This window comes from Lycorma delicatula, chromosome 1 (genome assembly GCF_047948215.1).
Source record: "Lycorma delicatula isolate Av1 chromosome 1, ASM4794821v1, whole genome shotgun sequence".
Classification (NCBI taxonomy): domain Eukaryota; kingdom Metazoa; phylum Arthropoda; class Insecta; order Hemiptera; family Fulgoridae; genus Lycorma; species Lycorma delicatula.
Genome location: NC_134455.1, coordinates 196,926,479 through 196,939,668, shown reverse-complemented (window position 1 = coordinate 196,939,668; position 13,190 = coordinate 196,926,479). Strand labels below are relative to the sequence as shown.

Here is a 13,190-nt window from a genome sequence, read left to right as displayed (position 1 = left end):
GAAGTCTGATTCTAACCGATGTGCCCTTGCAAGATCCAAATATTTCATTAAAATTTCATTTGGCTGTATCTCTGGAACCAATGAAAAGTATCACGTATGATATATCATTGAAAAGCTCTCAATGAAGGCTTATTGCTGCAGTTAAGAAAAAGTCCAAAAAGTAGTATAGAAACCTTACATTCAAGCACATCTCCACCACCACCCCCTGTGTTTCAATTTAAGGTTTATTTCACGAGCGCTGATTGGTCGAGAGCCTCAGGCCTCTTTCACAACATCGACCGCCACTTACCAGTTAAATTCTCACCTCGAAAGCGTCTATCTACCACAAAAAACACGACTCTGTTTTTTCTTCAAAAGTAAAAAAGAAATAAATTAGTAGTACATTCTGCTGTAATCACCCCCACCACTTTACTCCAGTATGTAAGTAACTTATACAATACATTAAAGAAGAATTCCCCCACCCCCACCCCACCTTACATACAAGCACATCACCACCACGACCCCCTGTGCTTGTATGTAAGGTTTTTTCACGAGCGCTGATTGGTCGATTCTCCCCCACCACTTTAAGCTAACATTAATAACACATCATTATTAAAATTATTTTCATTATAATAAGACTATGAATTTTGAACGAATTGATTATGCTAGTAAATTATTATTTTGTTACAAAAATCTGTCCGAGAAGAATGATTTAATTTCATTTTTAGATAATATAAACGGTGATATTGCACAATTATATAAAAAATACACTTCTTATCCATTTACTATAGAATTAATGTGTGAATATAATAAAGATTTATTTACTTCATGTGGAAAAAATCTTTATAAATCAATCAAATTGGAAAAAATAAAACTTTTCGTGGAAAATAAATTGTCTATTGAAAGCGCTTTTAATGATTTAATTGAACAATATTCTGAATTGAAACACAAACTAAATAAATATGGGTTTCTGAATTGATGTTGCATATTCAAATACCAGATACAAAACAAGCATTAGGTGATTGTTTAATAAAACACTCGTGGAATGTTGGTGAAAAAAATTTTGTAGATATTTATGAATTTTTAATGGATATGAAAGATGTGGGTATTTAACGCTATAAGATTACAAGTTGAAAAATATAAAGGAAACAATATTAAATATTATATAGTCGTTGTTGTAGAGTTGGAAAAATGTGTGCGTAATAAATGTGATTTTTGTAAAGTTAACAGCAGCACTCGATTTGCTTTAAATGTGTGTGAAAATCCAACCGTTTTGAATGAAGAGTATTTATATGCTTATGAAAAAATTAACGAATCTTTTGAAATATATATTCAAATAGGAAGTGGGTGGGCTATGAATAAAATATTAAGACTGGATCTCAATATCAGAATTCGATCCACTTTATGGGTGTAATAGTACATATTTACAAACACCACCAAAAGCTCTATTAAAAAAATATGCTATAATAAATGTACAAAATGATGATGAAAAATGTTTTTATGGTCAATTCTAGCACATCTGTTTCCTAGCAATAATAAGTATCGTGTTTCATCCTATAAACAATTTGAAAATCGATTAAACATGAAAGGAATAGTATATCCTGTTTGTGATATTGATAAATTTGAAGCACAAACCTCAGATATTGGTGTAAATGTCTTGTGTTATGATATTGAAGATGACAAAGAATCATTTAATTCTAATGATGTAAATATAAAACGTGTGAATGGCAATCGAAAAATTGTCATTTGGTTATTGTTATTAACCGATGTTAAATTAATTCGCTCCAATTATACTCTAATAAATATGACAAACGAATATAATGGTTTGTCAAGGATGCTGATTGGTAATAATAAAAGTCGTAGAAAAAGTGAATATTGCCCCTATTGTTTGCATTGTTTTAAATCTTGGTCACGTGAAAGCGAAGCTAAAGAAAAGCTTGCAAAACATATTGAAGATTGTAAACAAGGATAGGTTCAGAGAATTACAATGCCAAAGAAATGGATTTGTGTAGGAGAGAATCGTAGACGAGGTAATTTAGTATCTTGTAAAGACTATTCTCCAACATTAACCATGCCGTTTGTTATATATGCAGATTTCCAATCGTTTATAATTCCAAACCATTTTGCAAACCCCGAACCGGGTACTAGTAATACTATAAAAACACATACTCATAAACCGTCTGGATATTTCTATGTAATTATCGATGAAAACCGTAGTATTGTCGATGCGAAATTATACAGGGCCACTACAGATGATGACAAGGTAGTTGAAAAGTTTCTCGTTGATTTATGTAATAAATACGAATATTTCAAAAAGGAATTTTCAACTAATAAAGAGTATATTATGAATGAAATAGATCAAGAAAAATTTGAAAATGATACAAAATGTGTTATATGTGGAGATGAGCTTATTGTGAACCGTGTAAGACACCATTCACATACAAGTGGCAAATTTATTGACCCGGCTCATGAAAATTGTAATTTAAATTGTAAACACGCAACATTTATTCCAATTGTATTTCATAATTTGCTCTGTTACGATTCACATCATATTGTATTGGCGCTGAATGAATTGAAGGATAAATTTGAAATTTCTTGTATTCCAAACAGTGAAAAAGTTGTATCTATAACAATCAAGAATGAAATATCATACCGATTTATAGATTTGTACCAATTTCTATCTTATAGCTTAGACGATTTGATGCAAAGTTTATTTGATCATTGTTGTTTATATAGAAAGAATAGGAAAAGGTTTTTTCTAACGACATATCTTCAATTTAAAGAAAATATAGAAAGAATATGCGAAAAAAAGAGTAAACAATTCGTTTTTTATTATGTTGATCCAACAAAAAGCTGTTTATCCCCATATATATATTACATCGCCATCTGTTTTCAATGAAACACAATTACTACCCATCGAAGCGTTTTATGATGATTTTAGAGAGAAAACATCTCTAAATCTGATTATAGACATGCGCAGGACGTTTGGAATAGTTTTAAAATTGAGACGCTTGGTGAATACCACGATTTCTATATGAAATTGGACTTTATGCTGTTGGCCGATGTATTTGAAGATTTTTGTGAGAAAATGATTTACACAAACAAGTTGGATCCATGACATTATATATCGGCACCACATTTATCATGGTTTGCAGAACTCAAGGCGACAAAAGTAGAATTGAAACTTGTTACAGACCCCCGATATGTATTTGTTTTTTGAAAAAGGCATTCGCGGTGGGGTATCGATGATTCCCAACCGTTATGCAAACGATCCCATTATAGACAACTATGATGAAAATAAATGGACGAAATTTATTAAATATTACGATGTCCGATCTCTTTATAGAAAATGTATGATGGAACTGTTGCCAGTGGATGGATTCAGTTGGTGTAATGAAAATGAACTCGAATATTTGTTTACAAATGTGCAAAATGTAAAAGACGATGAGTAAATTGGTTATATATTGGAAGTTGATTTAACATACCCTCAACACTTGCACGAAGCACATAGAGATTATCCACCTGCGCCAGAGAGAAAATCCATCGCCAATAATATGCTTTCTTCATTTCTTTTGGATGAAAAACGTACACCGTGTATAAAACTATTGTGCACTGGAAAATAAACACAAATACGTTGTACATTATAGAACGTTAAAATTGTATCTTCAACAGGGAATCGTGATGACAAAAATACACAGAGCCGTTAGTTTTAGACAATGTGCGTGGTTGAAAAATTACATTTCGAAAAATGTCTATGCATGGTGGCGCGCAGATGATCCGATTGAAAAAAAGTCTATAAACTATTAATCAACAGTGTTTATGGTAAAACTGTTGAAAATGTAAGAAAGGGAATCGACATGCGATTAATCAACAATAAATCAAAACTTAAAAAATTAAACGCCAGCCCGAGAGTAAAACATTATTACATTTATGGAAACGATATGGTTTGAATAACAATGTTCAAAAAAAATTATATTTAAACAAACCCATATATGTATTTTTAACAGTGACGGATTTGGGAAAACTAATCATGTACGATTACCATTATAACAACTTTTTACCTAAATATTGTCATGAGAACATAAAAGTGCTAATGACTGATACAGATTCGTTATTATACTCAATAGTGCCAACAAAACAGGAAGATTTTGATGCACATCAAAAAGATGAAAATATTTACGGTCGGGATATAGGACTTCTAAAAGATGAATTGGGTGGGATGCCAGTCTATGAATTTGTCGGGTTAAGAGCAAAAATGTATTCAATGCTTTGGGGGCGTAGACAGCGTAATTTAGAACAAAAACAGACGGCCAAGGGAATTAAAAAAGGTTCTCGTATATTTGATAAACATTGCAATTTAAACGTTTTGAATCACGAGCTTTTATAAAGACTGTTTATTCAACAGAAATATTTCATATTCCACCTCGAAATCATTACGTAGTTTTAACCACCAAATATACTCGATTGATCAATGTAAAAAAGCTCTTTCTCCATATGGTGATAAAGAAATTGAGAAATATATATTGAAAAAAAAATAAATGAAACATCAATGGTCGATGCAAAGTCTACATAATACCATTGGCCGTTTATCTCATACCCTATGAAAACGTCAATTTCATTTAAATCTGACAGTGTAAGATCATTGAACCTTTGCGGTAAAAATGTTTCCAAATCCTTCAATTGTGGCAATAATAGAATCACCATTTTTTGTTTTTATAAACTACTTTTTGAATTCGATAACGCCTATTTTCCATCATTTCATTACGTGAAACGACTTTTTGTTGTGCCATACAAAAATAAGTGATACTAATTATGAGCAACATTGTGCAAATCTTTTTATAATTTAAACTATTCAATTTAGACATTTTTACAATCTATATAAAAAGTAAAATTATTTAAAAATTAATATTTTATTGATGTAATTTTTTTTTTTCAAACTATATCGCTCAAGTCGATCCAAGAATTGTACGTTTTATCAAAACCCAACCATTTTACATAGGCTTTGTCGCCTTTTCGTCGTAAAATTTTCTCAATTTGATATACATCTTTATGTTTGGTTTTTTGTAGTTTGTGATGGTAAAAACGCCCTTTTTTGACTTCGTTTCGGGAATCAATTAGTTCATAGGTAACAGGATTGGATTCAGTATGAACAGTGTATTTTAAATATTTCATTTGTCCAATTTGGTAGATAACCCTTTTCAAATATTTTTTTATGTTTACTTATACGAACACTGTCGCCTACATTAAATTTCATTTTTACAACTTTTTTTCTATCGTATTTTTTATTTAAATTTGCCAAAACTTGCGCTTCGTTCGTCTTGTTTACATCTTTGGGTTTAAATAAGTAGCCGAATGCACAGAATTATTTGTATTCGTCGAAAAGTGATTGCAAATCATCTATCCATTTATAGTTGCCATATTCTGTAAATTTAGTCCACATTTTTGTTTTCAACGTTCTATTGAAACGTTCAATAATGGCGGCCTTTTTATCTGAATGAGTGGAATAATGATTTATGTTGAATTTTTTCATCAAGGCTTTCACATGTGGATTGTAAAATTACTTTCCCTGATCTGTTTAAAAATGTTTCATTTTGTGTCTTCAATATCGGTTCCAAAGCAAACGCGACCTCTTTACCCGTCTTATTCTTTAACGGTACACCGTATGCAAATTTAGTAAAACAATCAATGATGGTTAATAAATATTTATAACCTTTATTCGATCGCGAATATGGAATCATTTCAACTATATCCGCTTGCACTAGGTCGTCTAGACCCTTTAATTCCGTCTTTCTAGTAGGATAGTTACGTCTAGCCGGCCTGTGCAACTCAATTGCCAAGTCAGATTTAGACATCCTGAAAAAAGAAATGGAAACAATAATTTATTCGTCTTTTGTTTTTGGAATATTCATTGTATTGAATGCTTTCTCATACAACAATTCCATCTTTTCTATAAATTCATCAATTTCCATATTTATATTAAAATTGTTACGTTTTCTTTTAAATTTCAATTCTTTAAAAGCAAGATTAAAGAATCGTATACTATTTGGATCTTTTAATTTTTAATATACAATTTTTAAATTGGGATATATTTTTCTAAGTTTATTCAATGTATCTTCTAGGTATCTATTGAACACGAACAGCATAATATTTTTTTTTCAACGTTCTATTGAAACGTTCAATAATGGCGGCCTTTTTATTTGAATGAGTGGAATAATCAAAGTAAAAGGAACTACCGACAATTAAGAAATGCTATAAACAGGAAGTGCAAACTAGCGAAAGTAGAGTGGATTAAAGAAAAGTGTTCAGAAGTGGAAAGAGAAATGAACATTGGTAAAATAGACAGAGCATACAGGAAAGTTAAGGAAAATTTTGGGGGTACATAAATTAAAATCTAATAATGTGTTAAACAAAGATGGTACACCAATATGTAATACGAAAGGTAAAGTCGATAGATGGGTGGAATATATTGAAGAGTTATACGGAGGAAATGAATTAGAAAATGGTGTTATAGAGGAAGAAGAGAAAGTTGAGGAGGATGAAATGGGAGAAACAATACTGAGAGCTGAATTTAAGAGAGCATTAAAAGATTTAAATGGCAGAAAGGCTCCTGGAATAGATGGAATACCTGTAGAATTACTGTGCAGTGCAGGTGAGGAAGCGATTGATAGATTATACAAACTGGTGTGTAATATTTATGAAAAAGGGGAAGTTCTGTCAGACTTCAAAAAAAGTGTTATAGTCATGATACCAAAGAAAGAAGGGGCAGATAAATTTGAAGAATACAGAACAATTAGTTGAACTAGTCATGCATCAAAAATCTTAACTAGAATTCTATACAGAAGAATTGAGAGAAGAGTGGAAGAAGACCAATTTGGTTTCAGGAAAAGTATAGGGACAAAGGAAGCAATTTTAGGCCTCAGATTAATAGTAGAAGAAAGATTAAAGAAAAACAAACCAACATACTTGGCGTTCATAGACCTAGAAAAGGCATTCGATAACGTAGACTGGAATAAAATGTTCAGCATATTAAAAAAAATTAGGGTTCAAATACCGAGATAGAAGAACAATTGCTAACATGTACAGGAACCAAACAGCAACAGTAATAATCGAAGAACATAAGAAAGAAGCCGTAATAAGAAAGGGAGTCCGACAAGGACGTTCCTTACCCCTGTTACTTTTTAATCTTTACATGGAACTAGCAGTTAATGATGTTAAAGAACAATTTAGATTCGGAGTAACAGTACAAGGTGAAAAGATAAAGATGCTACGATTTGCTGATGATATAGTAATTCTAGCCGAGAGTAAAAAGGATTTAGAAGAAACAATGAATGGCATAGATGAAGTCCTATGCAAGAACTAGCGCATGAAAATAAACAAATACAAAACAAAAGTAATGAAATGTATTAGAAATAACAAAGATGGACCAATGAATGTGAAAATAGGAGGAGAAAAGATTATGGAGGTAGAAGAATTTTGTTATTTGGGAAGTAGAATTACTAAAAATGGACGAAGCAGGAGCGATATAAAATGCCGAGTAGCAAAAGCGAAACGAGTCTTCAGTCAGAAATATAATTTAACATCAAAAATGAATTTAAATGTCAGCAAAAAATTTTTGAAAGTATATGTTTGGAGTGTCGCTTTATATGGAAGTGAAGCTTGGACAATCGGAGTATCTGAGAAGAAAAGATTAGAAGCTTTTGAAATGTGGTGCTATAGGAGAATGTTAAAAATCAGATGGGTGGATAAAGTGACAAATGAAGAGGTGTTGCGGCAAATAGATGAAGAAAGAAGCATTTGGAAAAATATAGTTAAAAGAAGAGACAGACTTATAGGCCACATACTAAGGCATCCTCGAATAGTCGCTTTAATATTGGAGGGACAGGTAGAAGGAAAAAATTGTGTAGGCAGGCCATGTTTGGAATATGTAAAACAAATTGTTAGGGATGTAGGATGTAGGGGGTATACTGAAATGAAACGACTAGCACTAGATAGGGAATCTTGGAGAGCTGCATCAAACCAGTCAAATGACTGAAGACAAAAAAAAAAAAAAGAGTGGAATAATGATTTATTTTAATTTTATTTATTTATGATTATTTATTTTTCATCAAGGCCTTCTCACATGTGGATTGTAAAATTCCTTTCCCTGATCTGTTTGAAAATGTTACATTTTGTGTCTTCAATATCGGTTCCAAAGCAAACGCGACCTATTATTTTTTCTAAAATTAAAAGACAATTGTCACTTTCATCGCGCGGATGAAGTGATAAGTATGGGGTGGCTATTGTTTTAATTTTCTTTACATTACCATTAAATTCATCAGTTTGCATCTTGCGTTTTAAATTTGCATGTTCAAGTCTATTATTTTCATTTTCTATATATTCCAATTTTGAATGCAACTCAACAATATCATCTTTATACGACTTGAAATCTTTAATAAAATACTGTTTTATAATTTTATAAGATTTTTCATAGAATTCTACAGAAATCCAACAAGCTAATTTTAAAATTAATTCCTCCCTTAAATAAGTACCAGAAATTAATAAATCTAGTGGATTTGTTTGTACCCTTTGAACCGACTTTATATAAATTATTTTGGTCACTCGAATCTGAGTGACCAAAATACTCAATTAATTTTTTAGATTCTTTATTACGAAACCAATTTTCAAATCGTTTCCCTCCATGACATAATTTTGTTGCGTTAAAAAAAACCGTATTTGTGTCAATAATTAACTTGAAATCACCAAATATACCATATGAAAAATTGTCTTTTATTTGTTCATAACAAACATCAGTTAAACTAGTCATTTGATTCTATATAAAAGTAAAATTTTTTCATCCACAATTAAATATTATTTTTAAATATTTTCAACTTTTTACAAAATTGCAAAAATGTTTGATAAATTGAAAGGTATAAATTTAACCATAAATTACTAAATATAATGGATTTGTTGCCTTTGAAACGACTTTTATGAATTTTATCCCCCCCCCCCCCCACAGATATGCAGGGGCAAATTATTCTCGATTTTTAAAATTGCAAAAAAACAGCATCTTGGCATTTTGTGTATTTTCAATTTTTTAGCTATTACCAATGGTCTATTTTAATTTAAAAAATTAAAGTTTTATATAGATATCATAAGTGAAGTTTCATAGTAATAAAATTACATTATATCCATTTAAATTTTCAACCTATGTAGATATTGATAAATGTATTCGAAAGGAAATAGAATCTAAAATTGATTTTACAATTGATTCGATTTGTTTTGAAGATGATTGTAAAACATTACATTTGAAAGTAGAATATTATAAAGATTGTGAGACGATTTTTGAAAAATGTTATCAATTGGATGAGGATGATGTAGAAAAAGAACTTCCCATTGATTTGTCAAAAGTTAATTTTAAGACATGATGTTTTCAGAATAATTTTAGAATGCTCTTAATTTTTAATTTTAATTTTTCTCTTGAGATATGAAGGAAATACAACAAAAAACAAAACTCCCCATTGTAAATGTATGGAGTGGATGTACATTTGAAAACAAAAGTAAACATGGTTCTCTATTCCCAAACACCATTAGATGTAAAACGGTCCATCTAATTGTAAAACAAATGTAGTTTTTAATCTTTTAGTTCAAGAAAACTGCGTACGTTTTCAAAATTTGTACATTTTCTCAAAATCGCTTCATCAACCTCTATAGAATGTTGTCATATTTAATGATGATGAAACCTGAATTGGGCTATTATGAATACACCGAAAACAATTAAGTCCCTCAACCAGAGGCGATTGAACCACATTCAATAATGATTTTTGACGATGTATTAAGAGAAACAAAATAATATTGGTGCTTATTTTGCACGGGGCCGTCATAAAAAAATTGACTGTTTTTACCTAGCACAAACATATACCAAAACAACTCGTACGTGACAATTGCAATTTTTTAATTTTATTCAAACAAGACAATTTAAATTTAAAACACATTTACAAACGTTTACATTGATCATGTAAACGTCGACATGTCTTTTGATGACTAAATCCATGTGCGACCAAGTTTGGAATACAAACCAATACAATTTTTTCTAGTCATCGACAAAGAAAAGAATAAAAATAATGGTCGATATAGAAACAATATCGATAGATTTATCATTATTGAACGTAACGTTTAACGTTAATAAAATATTGTTTTCAAGTTTTTTTTTTCTTTTAGTAATGAAACAGGAGAAACATGATTGAAATTGACAAGCTTAATAAAAGTTTGAAACGTAAACATGCCGCCTTTATGATTGGTTTGGCCGAAGAAGAAGCTTTATTTGCTAAATGTATAGATCCTATAAATGAAATTAAAGAAAAAGTAAATAGACCCAAAACACCTCCAAACGATGCAGAAATTTATATAGAGAGTAGGTCGTAACTTGTGTGATAGATTGATATCTCATTTACAAAGACACCAAGATAGGTGTGACCAAAGTTTATTGGAACAAGATTCAGAAGAAGATGTAGCCTATTTTAACATTATTATCCGAACAAATAACATTGCCACCAGAAGAAGAATAACCTAGAATATATACAAAATATGCGCTTACATTTAAAGAGAATGACACTGAAATAAGTAAACCATACTTGGAAACAAAACCATACTTGACAAAAATACACATACTTATACTTTGAAAAGATTGAATTTAAAGACAATAAAATTCATTTGGAGGATAACATTTATCAAGCTACACCAGGTCTTTTAGAATTGTTGGTTTATAAAACTCCAGACTTGAAAAAGTTTCACACAGAAGATATGAGGGTTTATTGAGAAATGTTGAAATATACTGTGCTCATTTGATGGAATGGACACGATTCACATACAGTGAAATCGAATAAATCTTTTAAATATAATGAAGTAATTAGAAAATTGTTTCCTATAAAAAACCCGTTTACCCAGTATCCCCATACTAATTATCGTATCCATAATTAAAGAATTGAAAGATGTTGAATTTGAATAGGTTTTTGAATATTACATTTACATTTTCTTTTTGAGAAATGTCATGAATAAAATTAGGTAAAGGATGTCGACGTGGAGAACGAGGTTTTTCAATCACACTGGAAGGAAATTTTGATGTAAAACGTCATAGACTGTGTAATGTATCCGATCCTATCGATGAAAAAGATGCGATGAATTTTAAACGATGTAAACTTATGTTTGACGACTTTGGTGAAAAGTTTAACAAAGAAATTACAAATCTTGATGTAAACATTAAAAAATATATAGAAGATGAAAAATGAAACTTGCAGATGCAACTGTTGAATTTATGAAAGATTCCCTCGAACCTCTTAAGTAAGTGCTCCAGGTTTCTTGTCTTCTTTGCACTTACACTTTTTATATTTAGCCCCTATGTTGTTGAAGTTGATGTTTTCAATATTTTTAAAAAAGTTTTTTTTTTTAAATTATTAATGATAGGTCATAATTTAATGATATCTTAACCAATACCAGTAACCTAACAGAATTTTGATTCAAAAATGCTTGTAAAACTTACCCAAACTGAGAAACAAGAAAACTGGAGCACTTATTTAGTGAGTCAAAATGTTAATGCATTTAACAGGTTTTTCATGATTTTTGAGGTTATAACTTTTTTTATTAGTGCAATATACAAGAAACTTTGTTATTTGCCATAAACATCTACAAAAATGCTTATATTTAGCCCCTATGTTGTTGAAGTTGATGTTTTCAATATTTTTAAAAAAGTTTTTTTTTTAAATTATTAATGATAGGTCATAATTTAATGATATCTTAACCAATACCAGTAACCTAACAGAATTTTGATTCAAAAATGCTTGTAAAACTTACCCAAACTGAGAAACAAGAAAACTGGAGCACTTATTTAGTGAGTCAAAATGTTAATGCATTTAACAGGTTTTTCATGATTTTTGAGGTTATAACTTTTTTTATTAGTGCAATATACAAGAAACTTTGTTATTTGCCATAAACATCTACAAAAATGCTGCAAGTTGTGCAAATTTGAGATTTTTATCATCAGCCCCATCTGAGTTATATGAAGCCAAAATTTGAATTTTTTTAAAAATATTAGTTTTCAAAAATTCATAAAAATTTAGGAGCGAGTATATCACCATTAGTATTATTTATGGTAAAACTACTAACATATACACCTGCATATAAAAAAATAATTCAAACTCTGTATGCCATCCCTGCCTCTTGAAAAAATTACTAAAAGTGAAATTTCACCATTTTTCATGTTCAACTTTAATGGTAATTTTCTCTTAGGGAAAAGAGAGATAGATAAATAAACCATTGGACTAATCTTTTACTTTGAGAAAATACGAATAAATTGCTTTTTGTTTCATCCTTTCAGAACCAATAGTTTTTTTAGTTATGAATTTTTCCATAAACCCTTACAATCACAAAAATTGGTGTATGCACCCTAACAGAAATGGTCCCCACAGGTAAACTCCGAAACTAAAAAATGTAAAACAAAGTACTTTTATGAGACATGTAGGATACAAATGAGTAAGTTTCAATTTTTTTTTTGAATTGGTCAAGCAACCAGTTTATGCTTTTTGAACACTTTAAATTGATTGACCCTGAGAAAAATATTAATTACGTTGAGCTGGTGTTTTGTATTAATTTTCAGGTATAATGAAACATTTTTTTACCTGTAATGAATCCCACATCTTATTTTGTAAGTTGCTGCTACATTGTGTGTTATTGAAATTTCAGTTCAGTGATAAAGTGTTGTTTTATTGTTTGTTTTAGGAATGTTACCCAAAGTTCAAATCCATCCATTCCGAATGTGGTCAGATTTCAGAGTTCATCGGTAAACCACCCACCACGGTTACCACCAAGACACCATGCACCTACTAGTTCTGTGGGCAGATTACCATCCATGTTTGGCACCAGTTACCCACAAACTATGAATTACTCTATGTATGGGGGATATGGCTATGGTGGAGGTTATAGTGGATTAGGTGGTTACATGAATCAGCCTTACTATCTCAATGGTGGAAGAGGTTTTGGAATGCCATATTCAGAAGGAGGATATGATGGCCGTACATCCAATGACATTGAAAGCAGGTAGAGATTAATAAAAACGTGATTGTGATTCTCTAAGTGTTTCTATTTCATAAAATAAATAGGAGTTGATTTCATTAATACAAGAAAATAATTAAAATTTGCTTGGAAAGATTGCAATAACCTCTTAGAATTTTAGTGTATAG

The 13,190-nt window shown here is 30.5% G+C and overlaps 1 protein-coding gene across 2 annotated transcripts in view; it reads left to right on the top strand.

Moving 5' to 3' along the window:
* Pex13 (peroxisomal biogenesis factor 13) overlaps nucleotides 1-13,190 on the top strand; it is a 51,216-nt gene that overhangs the window by 6,983 nt on the left and 31,043 nt on the right. For both annotated transcript variants that reach the window (XM_075369738.1, XM_075369731.1), the window contains exon 2: nucleotides 12,730-13,047. In XM_075369738.1, coding sequence (XP_075225853.1) covers nucleotides 12,860-13,047 — 188 coding nt within the window. In that variant the 5' untranslated portion in view covers nucleotides 12,730-12,859. The remainder of the gene's footprint in view (nucleotides 1-12,729; nucleotides 13,048-13,190) is intronic.